Raw genomic sequence first — 22058 nt, 5'->3', positions numbered from 1 at the left:
CCTGGGCCCTTAGAATCGTCCTAACCTTCCACCCCTTTACGGCACCCACTGTCTCTCACTCTCTCTACACGTTTACATCTGATCCATAAAACACTGTTAATCAGAGCATTAGCGACGCCTACTGGTTCTCTCACCAAATGACACGCAATATTTCCCGTTCATTCTTCACCTTCAATCCGGCTATATTAAATTCTCAAATTCTTATTTAAACTCTCCTATATTTCGTCTGTCCCTCTTCAAGCTTTTATTTCTCTAAAGGACTGTTAAGACTTTGTAAGTTGCTTAAAATGAAAGTGTCGTGCTATGCTTAAATGTGAGTCTGTGCGCATAACTGGACACAAATCAAAATCAAGTTTGTGGACACAAATTATAAAGCGTTTCATCAAGCATAAAAACATAGAAAATCAGCAACAGCCAGGAAGTCACAAATCATATACTAAGTTCTTGTTGCTGGGTTATTATTATAGCATATTTCTTGGATTTAAAATGACATGTTGATATTTTTAAATACTTTTTATTGTTAAATGCCCAACACAGAAAGGCAATGATTCAATTTAAGAAAAGAACACAAGGTAAGCTCAACGCATTTAAAAAATTTTTTTTTGAACTATATAAATTCTTGTCTTTAATGCGGTGTCTTTAAGTACAAAACATATTCATTTGTGTAACTGTAACTATCCAAAATCGATGCAATAATAAAAATAAAGGAAATAAAATATCTTAGCTTTACCATAAGTCTACAGCTACGGTTAGACGTGGGCCTTCATGTCCTTGGGAAACCACATCGGTTTAGGACCATAAAGAAGTAGCTGGTCTGACAGCTCAGAAAACTCTGTGAAAGTGTTTGTTGCACAAATGCATGTGTATGTGTAGTGAATTTGGATATTGGTTGCCAGCCCAAGAAGCAGCTCATTTATTTATTTTATATTCGTATTTCTGAGCCCGTTTTGAACGACTGTAAATGTAGTCAAAGTGTAGATTCCATCGACTCCAAAAGTGGAAGTCAAGAATCGGAGTCGACTCCAAAAAACCTCGAACCGAACACCCTAACTCAATCATGTTCAGTAAACGTTACCTAAACAGTTACAGTAATGGGTTTTCTATACATTATTATTTGATAGTTTTCTCTGCTTCATAGGGTAAGAAAAAAGCAAAAGCTCTCAATTCACAAAGTAAAAAAACAAAAATTGAAAAAAACTGATGCAATCGATTTCTAATATTAAATGATTATATTTCTTGAGTAGAAAATATGTACACTTTACATGCGAGAAGAATACAATGATTTAAGAACAGCTTAGAGAGTATAAAAAAACGTAACTACTTCTATTGATAAGCTTCACTTTTTGTCACAGGAAAAAAACTGAACATACAAGTACAGTATTACAATTTTCACAGTAATAAAGGTAAATAGACCTCATGTTTTGACAAACTAATCCGAACTCTCTAAACAGAGATATTGTTTCTAAACAACCCTAAACTGCATATATCGGGCAATGAAAATATTCAATACAACTGAAATGTGTCATGCTGTTATACAAATAATTGAATCATGAACAGACAACTCAAAACACCGAAAATATTTTCATCTTTTTCGTTTTTTACAGTAATGGTCATTTGAAATGCGGGTCAAATTATCTCAACCATTAAATTTGAGACATCTTCTTCAGCTAAATAACTGGTTCTTCAGAGTTTGAAGTTTTGGTTTTAGTATTTTTGCTCCCAAATCAAGCAGAACTTGCTGGATAAAGTAAAATGTGTTCTTCATGCCCTTTGGGTAATCAAGGTTTAGTGCATAAGACAGTCCAAACAACAGACAAACAGCAAGAGGCATATCTTTGATCTGATCCATTACAATATCTCCCTCTATGACGATAGCTGTGGACACAGAATCTGTATGGATCAGCAAAGAAGAGTGAGGAGATTCTTCACTGATGACTGTCAGAATGCCAAAAGGAATGTGCTCAAGGAAGCTGTTATCATCTGACGCCTGAAAAGAGATTCAGAAGAATAAAATTAAGAAAACCATACAGCGTTGCAGTCTTACGTTTACATTCACCTTTCAGAATCAAGAAAATACTGACAATTAAAGAAGAACAAGAGGTATGCAGTTGGTTTTACATTTAGGATTGCCAACATATTAGGGCCGGAACGATTTCTTCAGTAACTTGAATACAAAAAATTGAGTTTAATCCATTGAACTATTGTACACATGGAGCACTGGGTTTCCCCACGGACCATTAATACTGACACACAGCCCGCTAAACTCTGGACATGTTAAGTAAACACTGAAGAGACTGCAGAATAAATTTAAGAAAAATATACAGAGGGCAGAGTTTTCATTTCAGTTCTGACCACCGCGAGACTGCGACAAACACTGTATGTGTATACGCACGCTGTGTGAGAATGGTGGTAGAACCTTGTGCTTGGTACGTTTCTTATCTCTATACTGAACTTCTAGGACTTCAGCCGGCAAAGTTTATCCTGTCTGAATAGCGCACATCCCATAATATTAACAGTACGTGTTATGTCCAAATCCTGAAAGTCGAACTTCATCTCCAGAGTTCCTCTGAGAGTTTATTTCAGATAACTTCAGAACACAACTAAGGGTGCATAAACATGCGACCTGGATCTTGAACACATACACATTGAAAACATCCAAACGCGGTTGTTAATTTTTCCACAAAATGTTAGTGTGTGTATTTACCGTATAGACTACGGCGTAATATCGGATCACCGAGATCGCATGTTAATGCCAAATATAAACACACCTTTATTTAGGTTAACTTAATGCATCAAGCATAAACCGAAGTTAGTTGTTCACGTTTGAAATGGTTCTTTATATTTTTATTTATGTTTCTAATTTATTTATTATGTATCATATGTAATATAGCAATAAAATTGACTAAATTGGTTTAGTTTTCACATATATTAATGAATGCAATTACGGCAATAAAATTGTTACTTCTCTAAAACGGAAACAAATTAGTTGCTCATTTTAAGAGACCTGTCTTATTTTCTCATGTATATTAAGTATGGCTCTTTAATAAAGAAAAAGTACTTATTATTGGAATACTCGATTAATCGATGGAATAATTGGTAGAACACTCAGTCTATTACTAAAATCATCGATAGCTACACCACAATAACATATGTTTACATATAATCCACAAGACAAACTGTATTAACAAAACTAACCTTGTTCAAAAAGGTTACATAATGATATTACCTTGACAATCAACAACAATTGTTTTTTAAAGTTTTTCACAAGTCTCTCGTTTGATCTGACACATTGCATCATACAAACAGTTATTGTTGATAATCCAGGTAACATCCAGAGTATTAGGAATAAACTGTATATAAACGTATTGTTATTTCTGAAACTGCAGTTATGTGTGTACATCTATGTTACATGAAACTCCTTTATATATTTATAATTTATTCGATTTGGGGATCCAGAGCTTTCGAAGTGGCCGACCCCACTCTCTGGAATACATTATCATCTCACATCAGAACAGCTGCCACCCTTTCAGAGTTCAAATCCTTTTTAAAAACCCATTTTTTCCCCTTAGCTTTATTACATAGGGTTATTGATTTTATATGTATGTATGTATGTATGTATGTATGCATGGATGTATGCATGTATATATCCATATATATATGTGTGTGTGTATGTGTATGTATATGTATATATACTTTTTTATTAGAGTATTTTCTGTTTGTTTTTATTCATTGTTAAAAATTGTATATGTGTTCTTATATTAATTTTTTTTCTTCTTATGCTTTGACAATTGTACAGCACTTTAGTTGTCTTGGGCCATGCTTAAATGTGCTTTATAAGTAAATATCTTGAACTTATTTGTAATTAACAGCATTTTCCAGATTCTGCAAGCTATTTTATCCAAAAACAACACACGCTGCAATACAGATAACTGCATAAAAATAAAACACAATATTCATAATTTCTCATACTTACAACAAAGTGTTTGAAAAATTCTGAGGCGTTGTCTCCAAGAAGTACAGGGATGCAACGAAGAACAGCAGTTCTTTGAAGAGTAACCAGAGATTCCTGAAACAAGGATGCATATGAAATTAGGGATGCACCAAAATGAATTTTTTTGGCAGAAGCGAATAAAAATGAAACACTTGGCCGAATACCGGACACGGCTTTTCATATTTCATCTATTTATTTTGCCAATGTTATCAATACCGCATTAACTGAATATATAAAGTAAAATTTAGCAAATCCTAAGCCCTCTCCTTTCTTGAATAGCCTATATAAGGCCTTTAACTGACTGCTGAAAGAATGATATGTACTCTGTACCCCCACAACAAAACACTAACTTAAATAGTGTAACTCAACATTATAAGCTAAAAATATGAGTAAATGAAAACTGTTGGATTATTATAGGCTTCACTGCTTAATGATTCATAGAAGAAAGAAACATCCATGCTAGCAATTCTGACTGACAACCATTTCAGTTCACATCTCTCCTCCAAACTCCGCCGACAAAAGCTTAATGTTCTCTCTGAAGGTGCACTCGTGGCCGGGATGCACAGAGCATACTTTGACAAGTTGTTTTGTACACGGAACCGTGTGCATGCACAACTGTGTGATGTCAAAGGATGTCAAGGCGGGGCTACTGTCAGACCGCCTGCCCCCGTCAGAAGTACACAAGTTACCGACCGGTAAAGGCACTTACATTCAGAAATTTACTCCAGCGCAGCAAGTTACAGCACACGTCATTTCTTTCAGTCTTTTTGCTATTTTCGTCTGAATAATTTGTGCGGTTGTCGAACATTCGGTGCATCTCTATATAAAATGAGATCCCTCTTCAAGCCAAGTCCACACACATTTTCAGACTACTGTTATGAAACAAAGAAAATATTTAAAGGGAGAATAATGCAGTCAGAGTTATAGTGCCACGTATCCTTTATCTTCCAAGCGGTAGAACGGGAGGCAAATTTTTGAACCTCCAAAAATTGCATCCATCAATCATAGAACTGCTCGACATGCTCTGTGGTCTTAACAAAGGTCTTCTGAAGCGAATCGATGCGTTTAAAAAAAATGGTCCCCCTTTCACTCCCCTTCTACCACTTTGAAGAAAAGGGATGTGCGGTATTATAACTCCGTCTGCATTATTCTGAAATAAGAAAGTCAAATTCAGTGAGGATGCCTTGAGGGTGAGTAAACGTGGGGTATTTTTTAGTCTTGCCTAAAGTACCCCCTTAATGCATTTCAATCACTAAGTTTAAGACAGCAGATTTGCTACTTTGCAATATGACAAGGCAAACAAACCTTGCATAATTCCTCATTGACGTTTATCCTTGGTTCATGTTGCTCCAGTATTTCTGATAATGTCCGACCTATGGTTCCTGTTTTAGACTTGAAAATCTTTATCAGAGAGGGTATGTGTCTGTCAAGTTCCCCAAAGAATACTGTCTGAAGGTTCTTGCAGGTAATCCTGGTGAATTCTACGAATACCTAGAACAAAAAATGATTGAAGCACAATCACAACGTGCATTGTTACAAAGCAGATTTTTTACAGGAGCAAATAAGAAAAACACAGAACGGTAAAACACAGAATAGTGCATTGTGTTTATAGACCAAGCCAGATCATTCTAATAAATGCTTTCTAATAAATAAATGCAGTCTCTCAGTGAGCAAGCCAACACTGCCCTGCTGTGCAAATGGAAATAACAAATTCCAGTAAAACGCAAATCTTACCTCATGCTCTGTAAAGAGTGCTGGCCAACGTTTCAATGTAGTTTTAACTGGTAGCTCCATTTCCACTATTTCTTTCCTTCGTAAAGGAAAGGTTTGGTCCATCTTTTGAGAGACTAGGGTCGTGTTTGGTGTTCTTTTTCGAATTTCTTCAGAAATGAATTCTCTGTCTCTTTCAAGACTTATTTCATCCTTTCCCAAAGGAAAATTTGGGAGGTAGTTTGTTTCATCTCTTCGTGGTTTTTTTATGTTCAATTTGGGAGGTTGTCCTTCAGGAGCAAACTTGCTCTTTCTTCCCCCATTTACCATCACATCTAGACATCCAGCTTTGCGAAGTTTTGACCGGTAGTTGCCCATTTTAAATTTGAGACTGTTTTTCCACCCATAGTACCCTGTACATGACCCTTTCTCTCGAAGACAGGGATGCTTGTTAATAAGGGCTTTGGCAACTTCCGCGAAGTCTTTGTCGGTAGGGTATGCTTTAAATGAGTATATGCACTCCGCTAACTTGTGCAGTATTTCATGCTTCATGTCCTTAGAGACCATGAGATGATAAGTGCCATTCCTTGTATACAGTAGGTCTCCCTGTCGCAGTCTGTGGTTGACGTCAAAAGAAAAATCTGGAATTTCAAAAAACTTGGGCCACTGGTTTTTACTGGATGACTCAAAACTGCCAGATGACGACATTTCGATATCGGTTGTGCAGGGACTTGTGTCGGAACCAACCAAAAGAACCCTTGGAATAATTTTCAGTGTTGTTTTGTTAGGAAGATCCCCCATATCAGTGAGATTACAGAGTGCGTTATTGAAGTCAGGATCTTCAAATTGCAATGTGAAGTCGTATCTCAGTTGAAGTTTTTCTATAAGTGACATTGTAAAAGCTTCTACTGAGGCAGGCCTCTCCTGTAAGGTAATTTTTCGTATATCTCCATCATTAATAATAACTCTGAGTATTAGTCCTTGGTCCATACGGTTTGACTCTGTAAAACAAAACGCAAAGCATATCAGTTTAACATTGTGTTCTAATGTATTCAGCTAAAACTTACCGTTTTAATGTGACAACAAGTTTGCCTCGGACTCAACTCAGTCTCATGGTGTTATGAGCATGTAAGGTCCTATGAGCTTGAGTCTAAGAACCATCTTTTGTATGAGCTACAATCTTGTGACTGTTTCACTACAGGTGATAAAACTTTATCCAGGATGTCTGTTACTTGTAAACCAGGGCACATGGATTAAAAAAAAAATCATCTTTATTGCAGTGTGTAACATAGTTATCTTACAATGTCACTGATCTTCAAAGTTTTCAATAAAAACAGTCCATGATGAATAAAGATATTGTCTTCTAAAATAAGAGTTGACATTGAACCGCTCAAACGAGTCGTTTCATCATCTCAGACCTGTAGATTTCAGTCGTCAGAAAGTAGCATTTGCATATTACCCACCTATTCTGCTAACGCATATACCATTATTGTTTACTGTTTATCAGGGTAAACATAACTCCAGCTTAACCCTGTTATGTCGATTCCAAAACCACTGATAGGACTTATTTCAATACACCTCCTGAAAGATACCCAGAGTTAACGCACGCTCACAGAAACAACATAAAGGAATTGTCAATGGATCACAGATTTCACAAGTCACCACGGAAACGGCCGGAAGCATAACGTTTTTGACTATAAAACAACATTATAAATCAGAGTTTTTTTTCATAGAAGACTTAAACCTATATCAGTGTATAAAGTGCGGGATAAAAATGATCAAATGTAGTTATTTAAGTTATGCTTTTATAAAACTATAAAAGCTATAAATTAATTATTTAATTAAGTATATAATTATTTAAAATTTTCCACTATTTTTATATTATAATATTTCAAATGTACAGAACTGTTATTTTAACGTGACCACCATGGTATTTTACCAAAATTGTGTTGTGTATATTTATTTGATCACATTGCTAATTTTGATTTTGAAAGCACTTTTACTCTTTTTTTGTTCCTTCTCTGTATGTTTCTTAAAAAAAATTCACCTTTATTTCGTTTTCTGAAAACTGACTTTGCATTGTATGAGCGTTATTTGCCACAATCACTGACGTCGTCATATTAATACTGACTCTTTTAATTCTAGAAACGACTACATTGGTCGTAATTTGGGAAAAATTGTGTTAGCTTTTTAGTACACTACACTATGTATGATAATTAATTTGTAGCATAGGATGAAGGTCTGCTGTGACAGAGGTAGAGTTTTAAAATGTTAGGCCCAGTCATATGTACATATATCATGAAGCATATATATATATATATATATATATATATATATAACCCTTTCAAATAACATACATTAGAATTTTCTTGTGTTTCTTATGACTTTGTTTGCTAAAAGGCCATGGCTTTCCAAATGTTTAAAAAGGCGAAAACCGTCTATCTTGAAAGGCTAATTTTAATTTGGAGAAAAGCCATTCAATATTAAACTGTAGGAGGAGGCTGAGGATCAGAGAGACATTTTTAAGGAATACAGTCAGTATGAAAAACCTTAAGTTTACGTTTTTTATGAAAATTGTTATAAAATACAATCTTTTATCTTGGCCGTCGGAAAGTTTTTTTCGAACATATAAAACTATTTCGCAACATCATTTCTTAGTCTATTATTGGACAATTCTCCCAGAAAAGCACACGGCACGGGCACATGAGAGCAGGAGAAGTAGCATGCGCAGACGTCACCTTCACTAGTAAGCAGGAGAGAGAGAGCATACATTCGCGAAGTTCAGGTGTTTGTTTGTTCACTGCGTTTGGGTGATGAATGTTATATAAACTGTGGATATAACGTTGGATTTGGAGATCATTTAAAACTGATATATGGAGCCGTCCCAGCGCTAAAAATATCGGACATGAACCACATATGGTGAGTGAAACTGATGTCTGTGTTATGTTGACAATTGGTGCCCATGTGCTTTGGTTCAGCCGACCCCGCACGCGCCATATGTTTTCAGAAACAATCGAAAAGCTGTATCTATCTTTTATAAATGTGATCAAACTAAATACTCTTCGAAGATAAAAACTACTACTTTTCTCAAGATTATTATGAGATTGGTGTTACGCCCGCTTTAAATTTACCCGGGTATGTCACATAACCTGCTTTCTGGAATAACCCCCAGTTCGCTAATTTAAGTGCAAGTGTGTCGATTAATGTAGAGTATCCAAGTCATAAGAAGGACGACAGACAAAGGATAATAACCTTGGATGCATTTAAACATATTGTTGGTGACTCCAATACAAGAAAGCATAAAAACACTATCTGACCAGGGCTTAAACATTGCATGCAGCACCTGCAAATTTGGAACGCACACATTTTGCAGACTGTCCCGTAACATTCAACTGGCATTACAACTGGGAATTCTTTCAAGATTTATGAATCTCGTTTCACGGAAATAGACAGTCCATGTTCACTAATGCATTTAAAGAAAACATTTTATTCATTGATGGCACTAATAACTTTAATTGCAACAGACTCTCCACAATATTTCCTGAGAACTGACAGAACAGTGTTCTTTAGCAGTGGCTGAGACAGCAGAAATATTAGATTTATATGTTCTCACTTCCGGCATGGCACTTTTAGAAAAGAGAAGCAAGACTACATTGTAGCTAACTTTCTAGAATTATTGGTCTCTGATTTCTCACGATTCACTTTAAGTTGTCAAGTTCATCATCATTATGAGGCAGATCCTCCACACAAATGTGTCCTCGTCGAGATGTGTGCTAATAAGCAACATGTTTCACTATTGTTGGTTGAAATGATTGTGTATGTCATCCCTTAAACGTGCACTTTTGTACAAAATAAATCACACAATAACCAACACTGACTAACTCCTTTATAAAACTTGCTTTCCCGCAAACCGATACGTGATAAGTGGAAAAATGCACGTTAAATGACACAAATGTCCAGTCTTTACACATAAACACGGGACTGGTTTAACAAATGTAGGTTCCATGTTTTAATCTGTAGTGCTTCAATAAAAGCACTCTCTTGTCTGTGGAATATTAGCACGGCAAAAAGGTTGGTCTTTTATTTTACAATACATAAACACCTGCTGTTTTGTGTGATATGTTCCTTTAATTAATGTTCCTAAGGTCTGATGCTGACAGAAATTGGTCTCCGCTAACGAAAATCACGAGTCTCTGTTCAACTACCTCTTGCCTTGATCGACAGTGGAGAAGCTTCACAGCCTGTTTACACCTCTATTTAGCATCGTCCACATATGACCCGATCGGCCAAACGCATCTTACTGCCTAGAAGGGTAAACAGGCCCTGTGCGTTTTTGTATCTACGTGCGGTTTAACACAGTATATGTTTTTTCTTCTTCTGGGAATGGAATCCTGTGAATTCCACCTTGCGTTGTGACCCCTAGAGGACGGTACTGCAGAAGTGTCAACATGTTTTTATCAGTCTCCAAAAAGCGTACTTCATAAATAATAGCGATGATGTGTCCCCTACTTAATATTTTATAGACCATTAAATAAATGTCCCAATTAAACAAGAAGTTGTCTAACTTGTTCTAATTTAACTTATTTTCCGAAACATAACACAGTTACTATGGTAGTCTTGGTGCCACATACATCTCAATTGCTAATATTCTTCTAAATATCTTTCTTTGTGTTCAACGGAACATAGAAATGTATAAAGGTTTGGCACAACTCGAGGATGTGTAACTCATGACAACATTTTTGGGTGGATAAATGATGGTGGAGGGGCCCTACGCAATTTGCGTACTTTATATTGTGTTAGGACCGGAGCGACACCACATTCTGTGAGATCACATTATATGCTTTCCTGTAGTTCAGTGGTAAGAGCATTGCGTTAACAACGCAAGGTTGTGTGTTCGATCCCAGGGGATTGCAAATACCTCTGTAAAATGTATAGGATAAAGCAGACGCTTTGGATAAATGCCAAACGCCTAAATGTAAATGTGAATGCAGTAGGCGCTAAAGTGATGGTTAGTATTAGGGTGACGACACTGCTTCCTACAGTATGGCTGTCACATAGTTTGATTTTTCACAGAATCCGGTGTAACACCAGCACTACTGTACGTGTATATAGTATGATTTAATAAAAAAGTCTGTAATGATGATGTAATGTCTTGCATTGCAGATAGAATGTGCTCATGGTGACACCAAAGTATGGTCTATGAGAAACAGTGGTGGGGGACAGGATGCTACTAATATCCATGACATTATATCCTCCACTGACCCCAACATTAAAGAATCAAACATACCTGAAGGGATAAGATAAATATCATCATCACCACCATTGTCCTTTTCTTCAATCAGTTCCTTGTATGATGTGGGTTCTGTTTTAATCCCCAGGTTCCTGCCGTTCACCTGTTTCACTGCAGGAACAAAATCACCAAGATTCTCATACTCATCATTCTGTTCTTCTTTTACTTTGGGTTCTGTTTTTATCTCCTTTAGTTCTACAGCGTTACAGACAGAATCCAGAGACACCGTAGAGGTTTGATCAGTAGATTCATCCTGATTCAAGGAGTGATTGCTGTCACACACAGTGTCCTGAGCATCTGTGGGGTTTGTGTCAGTATAACAGAGTAAAGTGAGACTGAACTCCGTGTCCTCTTTGTGTCTGGGTTTCTGTTCAGAGAGTAAATATATTTAGATACAGCTATAAACACAGTGATGTTAAAACAGTGTTCAATGTTTTTCATCCGCCAAAAAATGATTGTATGTAACATGAGCTAAAAAGAGAGATTGAGGTTAATATTGTTTGTTGTGTCCAAACCTCTGTGTTGAGTTGATCTCCTCTTGCCCTCAGCTTTGCCTCCAGTAACGCCACCTCTTTCTTCAGCTGAAAGATTTCTGTGATGAAACCATCAATATCCAGCATGGACAGATCTGTTCCTACTGATTTACAGCACATCACATCCGCCTGTGACGTCATCCCGTCAACATTTAAACACAACAATGCACACAAACAACACTTTGAGCACACTAAAGAGAGAAAACAAAACTGTATGATCACGCAGCGCTTGAGGCTTGCCCTTCCTTCTTTAGTGGGTATGTCGGCGGACCAGAGAGCTGTAGAGCGCCTCCTGCTGGGCTGGAGAGAAAAACAGATTACAGCTGAACCTGTGCTGTCTGGGACATTTCTCGTACAGAACAATATTAACAGAGCAGCATGCAATACGTAGAATGGTAAATATTCTCTAAATGATCTAATAGACATGTTAAAACTTAGCACAGGTAGGCCTGTAAGATGTCTGCAAAAGATCTGGAGATCTGAAAAACATCTGCTTAACATCTTCAAAATGGTTTTACATAAATTCAAAATTTTAATCAACTTGCATACATATTCTAGATGTCTATATGTCATCCGACAAGAGAGGTATTGCAAATGTGCAAACAATTTCTTGCAGATGCTTGACTGTGGGAAGCGTCGAGGGAAAGAAGAACTGAAACGGTGTCAAAGATACATAAATGAAGGCAGACTATTTGCACTAGGTACGCCCACCAATAAGTGATTGGAATAGAGAAAGTGTAAGAACGACGCCATTTTGAACAGTGACTCCAGCGGCGTAAGGTAAGGTGTAAAGTCTGTATAGCTTAATGACAGAAGTGTTTATCACAGTGTGAACACTTGGGTGTCTCTTTAAACAACCTGTCTGATTAAAGGTTTTTCCTCATTCAATGCACTGTTACGGTCTCTCGTTGTTGCTGTGTACAAGCACATGCAACAATTTGGATTGGTTTTTAAAATCTCCATTCACAATGAGGACATACGGTTTGTTCCCAATTAAATTTTCTGATGAGCAACAAGACTTTGTTTCAGAATGAAACAAATTCCACATTCACTGCAGTGGAAAGGCTTTTTACTACCGTGTTTTTTCATATGAACCTTCAGATAAGAAGAGGAGAAAAAATCTTTTAACACCTCACAGTGAAGCTTTTGTTTTTGCATATATGCATGACGTCTCCTTTGTTTTAAGGTACGAAAGCTGATGTTAAGCTCGACTTCTGGTACTTCGAAGCGGGCCACTGTCAGGCCGCTTCAAAGAGGAGTAATGATAAGAAGAACAAGGAGCAAAGTGGAAAAATTGGAAACTTTTAACCCAGGCACTTTGTGGCGCAATTGCTGCCGTTTCTGTACCGAGATGTGTGTGGATGCGAAGTCGAAGCCGTCACCCCAAATGCTGATCAAATCTAGCAGTTGACTGTCCCTCCACTGAAGTAACTCACTGCTCTCCTCCATGTTGATACGATTAAACGCATGACACAGTAGGTCGCACCGGCCCAGAATTATGACGCGGATCGATGCAGAATAAAAGTAACATGAATCCCGATATGACTGAGATTGCCTTACGAAACATCAGACCTGTATCTGATTTAGGACCACATATGGAAGTGGCTCAGATCAAATTTAAAAAAATCGGATTCCATGTGGTTTGTCCTGTTCGCACTGACGTGCAGTTAACAGATCTGGGTCACATATGAGCAAAACAAATCTGATTTTGGTGGCAGTGTGAATGTAGTCATTGTGTCGGCCGGGATTATAAGCAGTTCTGTTTTTGCAAGGTTCAGCTGCAGGTGATGGTCCTTCATCCAGAGCGAGATGTCAGCTAGGTATGCTGATATGTGCAGAAACAGTCGGGCCGTCACGCTCAAGGTGGAGTTGTGTTTTGTCAGCATAACCGGGATAGGAAAAGCCATGTTTCCGAATGACAGAGCCTAGGGATGTATACAGATAATAGGAACGGACTGAGCCCTGAGGAACCCCTGAGTCAAGATGTCTGGACACCGAGACCTCACCTCTCCAGGATACTCTTAATGACCTTCCTGAGAGGTAAGACCTGAACCATTGCAGAGACACCCATAGCCTTGAGGGTCGACAGGAGGATGTGATGGTTAACAGTTTTAAAATATGTATGTGGCACTAAAAGGTTCATGAAACCATAACTGGTCTGAAAACAACAATGGGGTTCTCAATATTACTCATACTTTTTAATATCATATCCCCATTGACCCCCATAAGATTATTGTCCCTAAATATTAATAAATTAAAATATTAAATTAAATATTAATTTTATTATTATATTAAAATCTCATTAGTCAACACATTTCTGTTTTTTTTTACAAAATATAGACTTAAAATATACATGGATAGCAACAACATTAAAGAACGATACCTAAAGGGATAAAATTATAATCATCAAGATTCTCGTCTTCATCAATCTGTTCTACTTATACTATGGGTTCTGTTTTTATCTCCATCATGTTCCTACTGTTTATCACTTTCAATGAAGAAAGCAAATCATTTTCTTTATCTCTGTTCTTCATCTGATGCGGGTTCTGTTTTCATCTCCATCAGTTTCATGCAGTCCATCGGTTTTACAGAACACATGTTCAGTTGTATGGTGTGCAGGATCTGCTGTTCTCCAGCTTTACAGACAGAATCCAGAGACTCTGTGAAGGCTTGATTAGTAGAATATCCCGATTCAAGGCATGATTACGGTCACACGCAGTGTCCTTTCCTGTATTTCTAAGGAACTTATGATGTTATACTTATGAATAATGTTATAGACTGTTGTTATGTTTAACTAATAAGTATTCATATGAAACGTGGCTAGACAAATCACACGTTGTTACAAATTGTTTAACTTTTATGATATTATAGTTTTACTATAACTAAAGGTATTGAAATGAAAATTGACATGAAAGACAAAAACAGTGAGAGTGATTGATATAAATGATGTTTAATGTATCCAAACTTCTTGTTGTGTTCATGTCCTCAGCTTTGTCTCTAGTAACACCACCTGTTTCTTCAGCTGACAGACTTCTGTGATGAAATTATCAATATCCAGAATGGATTTCACATCAAATCACATCCGCTTGTGACGTCATTGTCAACATCTGAACAAAACAATTCACAAAGACAACACTCTGTTTACACTCATTAAAACACTAAAGAGAGGAAATCAAACTGATGTTTCAACATGCATTGCTCGTTTTTAGTCTTTCTTAGTTTTCTTTAGCGCCTCCTGCTGGACCGGAGACACTACACCGACACTAGATCCTGTTTATAACAAAGGTTATCACCATACTGACAGGAGAGATGGGAATATTTGTTAGTTTAAATGCGAAGTCTCTCTACGTTTTTGAAGCATTTTTGTTTGTTTTTAAAGCACAGGTCCCATTATGAAATCATGTTTGGGATCTCTCATGCATCTAGGGTTAATATAAACAGATGATTTAACATATTTGTAATGAGCACATTCTCTGAGAATTTTTATAGAATAGTTTGGATTATTTAGACCATTTTTATTGATCTTCAACTGATTCACTCATTTCCAAATAATTCACACATGGTTTCAATGATCTCTGATTGATTCATTGAGCTTCAATTCACTCACTTATCTGTGATTTATTTAGTGATCTCTGGTAGATTCACTAATCTCTAATCGATTTATTTGGAAATGGAAATATTTTAGTTGCTTGTCAAAACACATTATATTCAAAAGGTCAATGGTTTAGTCGTACTGAAGACTGTGTGTTCATACTGCCAGCGGGAACCGAGTTAGTGTGTCAGATCAAATGCTGGTCGTGCTTAATTTAATTGTTTGTGGGCATGTTAATCTTTTTTCAAAAACATTGGGAAATAAAAAAAAGTCAAACCCTTTGTTTAAGAGTGATGGTATAGTAACATGTAATAAGCGGGATAATGTAAAGACAGACAGTTGTTATCACAGGAATAAACCTCTTCAGTGTGATGTAAGAGTATCCGCTTCGCGTTGGGTCCTGATCACACTGTCAGGGTTTATTCTTGCGATAACAACCGGCTGACTGTACATTATCTCTTGCATACGATTTTTTATTGTTTAATATAATGGTTAGAAAGTTATGAATCCAGAACTCTAAGTAGCCATGTGAAGTAGTTGCTAATTAAACTGATGGGTGATGACAGTTAAAAAAATACACAAAAATAAATTGACAAAGCTTGCAGTGAAAGACCCTACCTGAGCCATTCAAACTGATAGGTACATAGATTGCAGAAAATCTCACAAAAGAACAATTATTAACAGGCAGACACTGTTTATAAAAATTGTTAAACACTCTATGATGATTCTAGTACAGTTTGTTCTTCAGCATGTTCGTTCTGATTCTCTCCAGTATGAACTCTCTGATGGGTTTTCAGGCCATCTGATCGAGCAAATGTCTTGTCACACACACACAACATTTAAAAGGTTTCTCTCCTGTATGAATTCTCTTATGTTTTACTAGAGTGTCAAATTGACCGAAACTCTTTCCACAAGCGCTGCAGTGATACGGTTTCTCTCCAGTGTGAATTCTCTGGTGATCCTTGAAATTAGATGGATCAGAAAAGCTCTTTCCACAGTGAGAGCAGATGTAAGGTTTCTCTCCAGTGTGAATTCTCTCATGGACCGTCTGATTAGATTTTTTAAGGAATCGTTTTTATCACAGCGTGAACATTGATAGAGTTTCTCACCAGGGTGTGTTCTTTGGTGTGACTTTAGATCATATGACTGCTTAAAGGTTTTTCCACATTCACTGCACTGATACGGTCTCTCATCTGTGTGTAATCGCACATGGTTCGTCAGAAGGAAAGTTTTTCTGAATTTCCACTCACAGTGAGGACACTTTTGTGTTTTTTCCATTTTCTTGTGAATTCTCTTATGAGTAGCAAGATTTCCTTTGGTTCTGAAATATTTGTCACATTCACTGCAGTTGAAAGGCTTTTCTTCACTGTGTGTCCTCATGTGGATCTTCAGACTTGAAGAGGATTCAAAATTATTCCCACATTGCTCACAATTTCTGTTCTGTGTGTTTTCTCTCATGTGTCTTTAAATGTCTCTGTGAACTGAATGTCTTTCCGCGGGTGATGCAGGAAAGAGTTTGTGCTGTCAGTCGCTGTTTTGATGTAGAGGCTGTTTCTCCATCACAATACAAATCACTGCTCTCATCTGAAATGAACACAAGCGTAATAAACAGTGAAAATAAACGGGTGAATTACTGTATCGTTTTCTATATATACAGCTGTCAGTCTTTTTATAATATATTAAATATGATCACCTTCATACAGAAACACTTCATACAATAACCACAATAAAAACTTAAGAGTATCAACAGAATGTTGAGAGCTACTTTGTTTAGCTTGAGATAAGAAGAATGACTGCACATACGTAGGACATATGAACCAATTGAAAGTCTGAATGAAAATGAATTAATGAATTCACTGACTCAGAAGCACCAGAAACAAGTCAGGACAGACTACAAGAAACTTTTCAGTATGTTTGTGACATAAGCGACAAAAAAAAAACCTCATCACATAAACTCACATGACAGTGAAGGATTGTGAAAAGACAACAGAAGAAACATACCTGAAAGAATAAAAGCATCATCATTGTTATAATCTTCATCCGTGTAAAATTCCTCTATTGTTGATTCTGTTTTTTTCTCCATTATGTTCATTCTGTTTAACAGTTTCACTGAAGAAATCAAATCATTATCTTCATCAGTTTGTTCTTCCTTTACTATGGGTTCTGTTTTTATCTCCATCAGTTTCCTGCAGTCCATCAGTTTGACAGAACACATGTTCAGATGTTTGGTGTGCAGGATCTGCTGTTCTCCAGTGATACAGACAGAATCCAGAGACTCTGTGGTTCGATCAGTAGATTCATCCTGATTCAAGGTGTGATTGCTGTCTGTAGGGTAGGTCTCAACCTTTACCAAAATCTAACAACAAAACATAAACAGCACAGGTCACGAGCACTCGAGCTTTATATATAATATTTGTCTGATATATGATATATAACTTGTTTGACATGAATGAAAACATAAGTGATTGAGGATACTGATGTTTAATGTGTCCAAACCTCTGTGTTGAGTTGATCTCCTCTTGCCCTCAGCTTTGCCTCCAGTAACGCCACCTCTTTCTTCAGCTGAAAGATTTCTGTGATGAAACCATCAATATCCAGCATGGACAGATCTGTTCCTACTGATTTACAGCACATCACATCCACCTGTGACGTCATCGTCAATACCTAAACACAACAATGCACACAAACCACACTCTGTTTTAAACACTCTGTTTAAACTCAAAACACTAAAGAGAGAAAAGTGATGAAAGTGATATGTTAACGCAGCGCTTTGTATTAGTCTTTCTTTCATTAGTGTTTTTATCGGTGGACTAGAACGTTGCAATACGCCCCCTGCTGGACTGGAAACACACACGACCAACGTTAGATTCAACAGGATTATTTAATAACTTCAATCCTGCAATTCGTTAAATTGACAAGTGTTGTAAACTTTTTAACAACTCGCGCTTTTTATTATGACTAATCTTATCAATTATTTATCTGAATTTAATATTTACGTGATTTTGTTGACAGACACGCACCTCGAGAAAGCGACTCCTATGACGTCGCCAAACGGTGACTTGAAATATTGATGAGTGATTTTTGGAAAACTTAATATTTGCGCTTCAGCGACGTGGTGTACTATGCTGGGTGTTTAAAAAAACCCTAAATCAACAGCTCAGAATAATTTTGTAAGAACCCTGTTCCCAGATTTTCAGGAAGAACGAAGTGTGTTGTGACTCCGGTCCAGCAGGAGGCACTCTGCAGCTCTTCAGTCTGCCGATAAACCCACTAAAGAAAGAAAGACAAACATCAAGCGCTGCATGGACATATCAGTTTGACTTTCTCTCTTTAGTGTTTTCATGAGTGTTTTCAAAGTGTTGTCTGTGTGCATGGTTGTGTTTAGATGTTGACGGGATGACGTCACAGGTTGATGTGATGTGCTGTAAATCAGTAGGAACAGATCTGTCCATGCCGGATATTGATGGTTTCATCACAGAAATCTTTCAGCTGAAGAAAGAGGTGGCGTTACTGGAGGCAAAGCTGAGGGCAAGAGGAGATCAACTCAACACAGAGGTTTGGACACAACAAACAATATTAACCTCAATCTCTCTTTTTAGCTCATGTTACAAACAAACATTTTTTGGTGGATGAAAAACATTGAACACTGTTTTAACATCACTGTGTTTATAGCTGTATCTAAATATATTTACTCTCTGAACAGAAACCCAGACACAAAGAGGACACGGAGTTCAGTCTCACTTTACTCTGTTATACTGACACAAACCCCACAGATGCTCAGGACACTGTGTGTGCAAGCACTCCTTGAATCTGAATGAATCTACTGATCAAACCTCTACGGTGTCTCTGGATTCTGTATGTAACGCTGGAGAACATCAGATCCTGCACACCACACCACCAAATATATGTTCTGTCAAAATGATGGACTGCAGGAAACTGAAGGAGATGAGAAGACGAACCACGGAAGAAGAAGAACATCACACTGATGAAGATAAGAGTCATGATGAAGAGAAAGATGATGATTTTATTCCTTCAGGTATGTTTCATCTGTTGTCTTTTAACAAAATTTAACTGTCATGTGAGTTCCTGTTTTATTAAAGGTGGTTTTATGTCACTCAAGTCACAAATGCACAACAACGTTTCTCTTTCTCAGTCAACACTGATGATGTTTCAGATGTGCTTTGTCATAAGAAACGTCTCAGTTAATGTAACGGTGTGTCTGGTGCAGTGACTTGAGCCATGCATGAGTTTACTTGTAAATTTAAGGGTTTTACTTTGGTTATAAAATGCAGTTGTCAGTGTTTTCTAATAGGTCGAAACAGGAGTGTGTGAATGTAAAGGAAAACATACTGAATTTACCCTTATTTCCTGTGTTTAAGTAAATGTAATTCAATTTTTGTGTTCATTTCAGATGAGAGCAGTGATTTGTGTTGTGATGAAGAAACGGCATCAGCACAGCTACTGACAGCACAAACTCTTTCCTGCATCATCTGTGGAAAGACATTCAGTTCACAGAGACATTTAAAGACACATGAGAGAAAACACACAGAACAGAAACTCTTCACCTGCACAAGATGTAACATCAGCTTTCCTACCTTACAAGAGAAGAAACTTCATTCACAAGAGCACAGAGAGAAGAAACAGCTTCACTGTGAGCAGTGTGGGAGAGCGTGTGAGTCCTCTTCAAGTCTGACGATCCACATGAGGACACACAGTGGAGAAAAGCCTTTCCGCTGCAGTGAATGTGACAAATATTTCAGCCGCAAAACTTATCTTGTTATTCATCAGAGAATTCACACGGGAGAAAAACCGTACGAGTGTCCTCACTGTAAGTGGAGATTCAGCAATAAAAGCAATCTCAGTCAACATGTGCGTGTACACACCAATGAGAGACCATATCAGTGCAGTGAATGTGGACAAGCCTTTACACAGTCAAGTTCTTTAAAGTTACACCAAAGAACACACACTGGTGAGAAACTCTATCAGTGTTCACACTGTGATAAACGTTTCCGTAAGAAATCTCACGTGATGTGCCATGAGAGAATTCACACTGGAGAGAAACCTTACCTCTGCTCTCACTGTGGGAAGAGCTTTTCTCGGTCGAGTTGTTTCAAAATCCATCAGAGAGTTCACACTGGAGAAAAACCTCATCACTGCAGTGTTTGCTGGAAGAGTTTTAGTCGGAGTTACAGTTTAAAGACACACCAGAGAACTCATACAGGGGAAAGACCTTACAAATGCTCTCAATGTGATGAGGCGTTTACTCAAAGAGTTCTCCTGAGAAACCATGAGAGCGTTCATACTGGAGAGAGAAACCTACCACTGCTCCATTTGTGACGAGAGATTCAGTCATTTAGGACATTTAGTCATCAGAAGAAACATGCTGAAGTACAAACTATACTGGATTCATTTGAAAATCTAATATGAAATCTTTTTAAAGTTCATTTTGCTCTACGTTTGAATAATATTTGGTCTGTTGAGAGCTGTGAGATTATCTGGTTAATTTTAGGTTACAAACCTTAAAATGTAAAATGATTTCACTCCGAAAAATGAAAATACTGCTGTGAATTACTCACAAGCCTAGGACATTCCTTCACCTTAGGAACGCAAATTAAGATCATTTTGATGAGGTTTGCTAGATTTAGGACTCCCGCCCATAGACAGCATGGCAACTGACGCAAAGTGCAGAATGTCAGTTGCGTTGCTGTCTATGCAACAGAGAGGGGGGTAGTGATCAAAATGTCAAAGCTCAATAACCAGTTGTGAATAACAATATTCAATAAATATTCAAATTCAAATGATTCTGTGAGGCTTGCAATGTCTTGCTTTTTTATATGCAAAAACATTGACTTCTATTTCATTTCTTTAAAGAGATTTTATAAAGCTGTAGGATTTACTACAGATGACATTTTGCTTGTTTAATCATTGTTGTTAATGATCAACAACAACACTATTTTATTAAAACAAAAAATTTTTTTCCAAAAGAATCGCATTTAATCAGACATTTTGGCTGAAATGTGAAATTGTGCTTACATCACTGTGGGTAAAGGTATAATGATATATATACAATGAAACAAGCGAGCTCCAATGAAATTAAGATTGTGACTGAGATCCTTTCATTACAAAACATTTTAATATCACCAAACATCTGTCAGTTAGAATGCCCATAAAATGTTGAGCTTCACGAATGTTCCTTTATACATTACACATTTGGCTTTTTTACATTGAATATACAGATAAAAGCTCTAAATTGTTTGAAATCATTTGGTCTTTCTTATGTTTTATCCAACCTGATTTCGGACTTCTTAACTATTTTACGAGGTGGCCAATTCCTAACGATTCGTATGTTGTGATCATATAAAATCCTACAATTACTAGAAAAAGCATTAAGCCCAACCCCTATAACTGTTGTCTATTTTGTGCAAAAGCAAATGGTATGTAATTGTTCGAATAAGATCCTACAAATAAATACGAATTGGCCACATGGTAAAATATTGGAAGTGTGAGTATTTGTCAATATATGGTAACCCATATTTGAATATTTACCGCAAAATTGTGTTGTTTTTAGCATTTGTATTTCTAGCATCTTCAATCAGCTATTAGACAATGTTTCAGCAGTACAAAAATAAAAGACGTAATAGAAATAAAAGATGCATTTATGAAAGTAAAAACCGAAATACAATAAAAACTTCACCCATAAAGAGAACCAAAAAATTAAAACACAATTTTCTTTTTATCTGCCTTTTTTCTACATCAAAACACAGTTTTTCTCGTGTTTCTTTTTCAGATCTTCCATCTCTTGCTGATGTTTGTCCTGCATTTGTCCTATATTGTCTTGGAGATTTCTCTCATTATGTGTTTTAAGTTCGTCAATGTACTGTACTCCACGATTTCTTTATTATAGCACTTTCATTATGCTTCTATTTTAATGACAAATGTCGC

General features: G+C 36.9%; 3 protein-coding genes across 4 annotated transcripts; 1 reads left to right on the top strand and 2 right to left on the bottom strand.

Moving 5' to 3' along the window:
- Positions 1 to 635: 635 nt before the first annotated feature.
- On the bottom strand, positions 636 to 11763 carry LOC130426962 (uncharacterized). 2 transcript variants are annotated; one of them, XR_008907248.1, is made up of 7 exons: positions 11507 to 11763; positions 10989 to 11358; positions 5726 to 6702; positions 5297 to 5482; positions 4701 to 5141; positions 3974 to 4066; positions 1963 to 1987 (listed from the first exon to the last, which is right to left on the bottom strand). XR_008907248.1 is itself a non-coding variant. In XM_056753988.1 (6 exons), exons 1-6 carry the CDS (start codon positions 11663 to 11665, stop codon positions 1664 to 1666), a joined length of 2109 nt encoding a protein of 702 aa, XP_056609966.1. In that variant the 5' UTR covers positions 11666 to 11763; the 3' UTR covers positions 636 to 1663. The 2 variants fall into 2 exon arrangements, 1 of the variants encoding a protein (XP_056609966.1); XM_056753988.1 differs by lacking the exon at positions 4701 to 5141 and having other exon boundaries at positions 636 to 1987.
- A 2643-nt stretch (positions 11764 to 14406) lies between these two features.
- LOC130426560 (uncharacterized) lies at positions 14407 to 18279 on the bottom strand. The gene is made up of 4 exons (XM_056753406.1): positions 18137 to 18279; positions 17613 to 17780; positions 17118 to 17472; positions 14407 to 16700 (listed from the first exon to the last, which is right to left on the bottom strand). The coding sequence occupies exons 2-4, from the start codon at positions 17769 to 17771 to the stop codon at positions 16543 to 16545; spliced, it is 672 nt and encodes a 223-aa protein (XP_056609384.1). The 5' UTR covers positions 17772 to 17780; positions 18137 to 18279; the 3' UTR covers positions 14407 to 16542.
- A 126-nt stretch (positions 18280 to 18405) lies between these two features.
- LOC130426491 (zinc finger protein 239-like) lies at positions 18406 to 20918 on the top strand. Its single transcript, XM_056753300.1, has 3 exons — positions 18406 to 18671; positions 18820 to 19152; positions 19528 to 20918. Exons 2-3 carry the CDS (start codon positions 19035 to 19037, stop codon positions 20451 to 20453), a joined length of 1044 nt encoding a protein of 347 aa, XP_056609278.1. The 5' UTR covers positions 18406 to 18671; positions 18820 to 19034; the 3' UTR covers positions 20454 to 20918.
- Positions 20919 to 22058: the final 1140 nt, after the last annotated feature.

Source organism: Triplophysa dalaica, chromosome 7, assembly GCF_015846415.1.
Source record: "Triplophysa dalaica isolate WHDGS20190420 chromosome 7, ASM1584641v1, whole genome shotgun sequence".
In the NCBI taxonomy this organism is placed as follows: domain Eukaryota; kingdom Metazoa; phylum Chordata; class Actinopteri; order Cypriniformes; family Nemacheilidae; genus Triplophysa; species Triplophysa dalaica.
The sequence above is the reverse complement of the archived record's forward strand: the minus strand, read 5'-3'. Positions and strand labels throughout refer to the sequence as shown.

Bases quoted from the DNA above. Each gene is read 5' to 3' on its own strand.
- LOC130426491 (XM_056753300.1), top strand. From the start codon at position 19,035: ATGATGGACTGCAGGAAACTGAAGGAGATGAGAAGACGAACCACGGAA. The intron at 19,153-19,527 runs GTATGTTTCATC...TGTTCATTTCAG, and splicing joins TGATGATTTTATTCCTTCAG to ATGAGAGCAGTGATTTGTGT.
- LOC130426560 (XM_056753406.1), bottom strand. From the start codon at position 17,771: ATGACGTCACAGGTGGATGTGATGTGCTGTAAATCAGTAGGAACAGAT. The intron at 17,473-17,612 runs GTTTGGACACAT...TTTTGTTGTTAG, and splicing joins GAGATCAACTCAACACAGAG to ATTTTGGTAAAGGTTGAGAC. The intron at 16,701-17,117 runs GTATGTTTCTTC...TGTTCATTTCAG, and splicing joins TGATGCTTTTATTCTTTCAG to ATGAGAGCAGTGATTTGTAT.
- LOC130426962 (XM_056753988.1), bottom strand. From the start codon at position 11,665: ATGACGTCACAGGCGGATGTGATGTGCTGTAAATCAGTAGGAACAGAT. The intron at 11,359-11,506 runs GTTTGGACACAA...CTCTCTGAACAG, and splicing joins GAGATCAACTCAACACAGAG to AAACCCAGACACAAAGAGGA. The intron at 6,703-10,988 runs GTATGTTTGATT...TTTGTTTTACAG, and splicing joins TATTTATCTTATCCCTTCAG to AGTCAAACCGTATGGACCAA.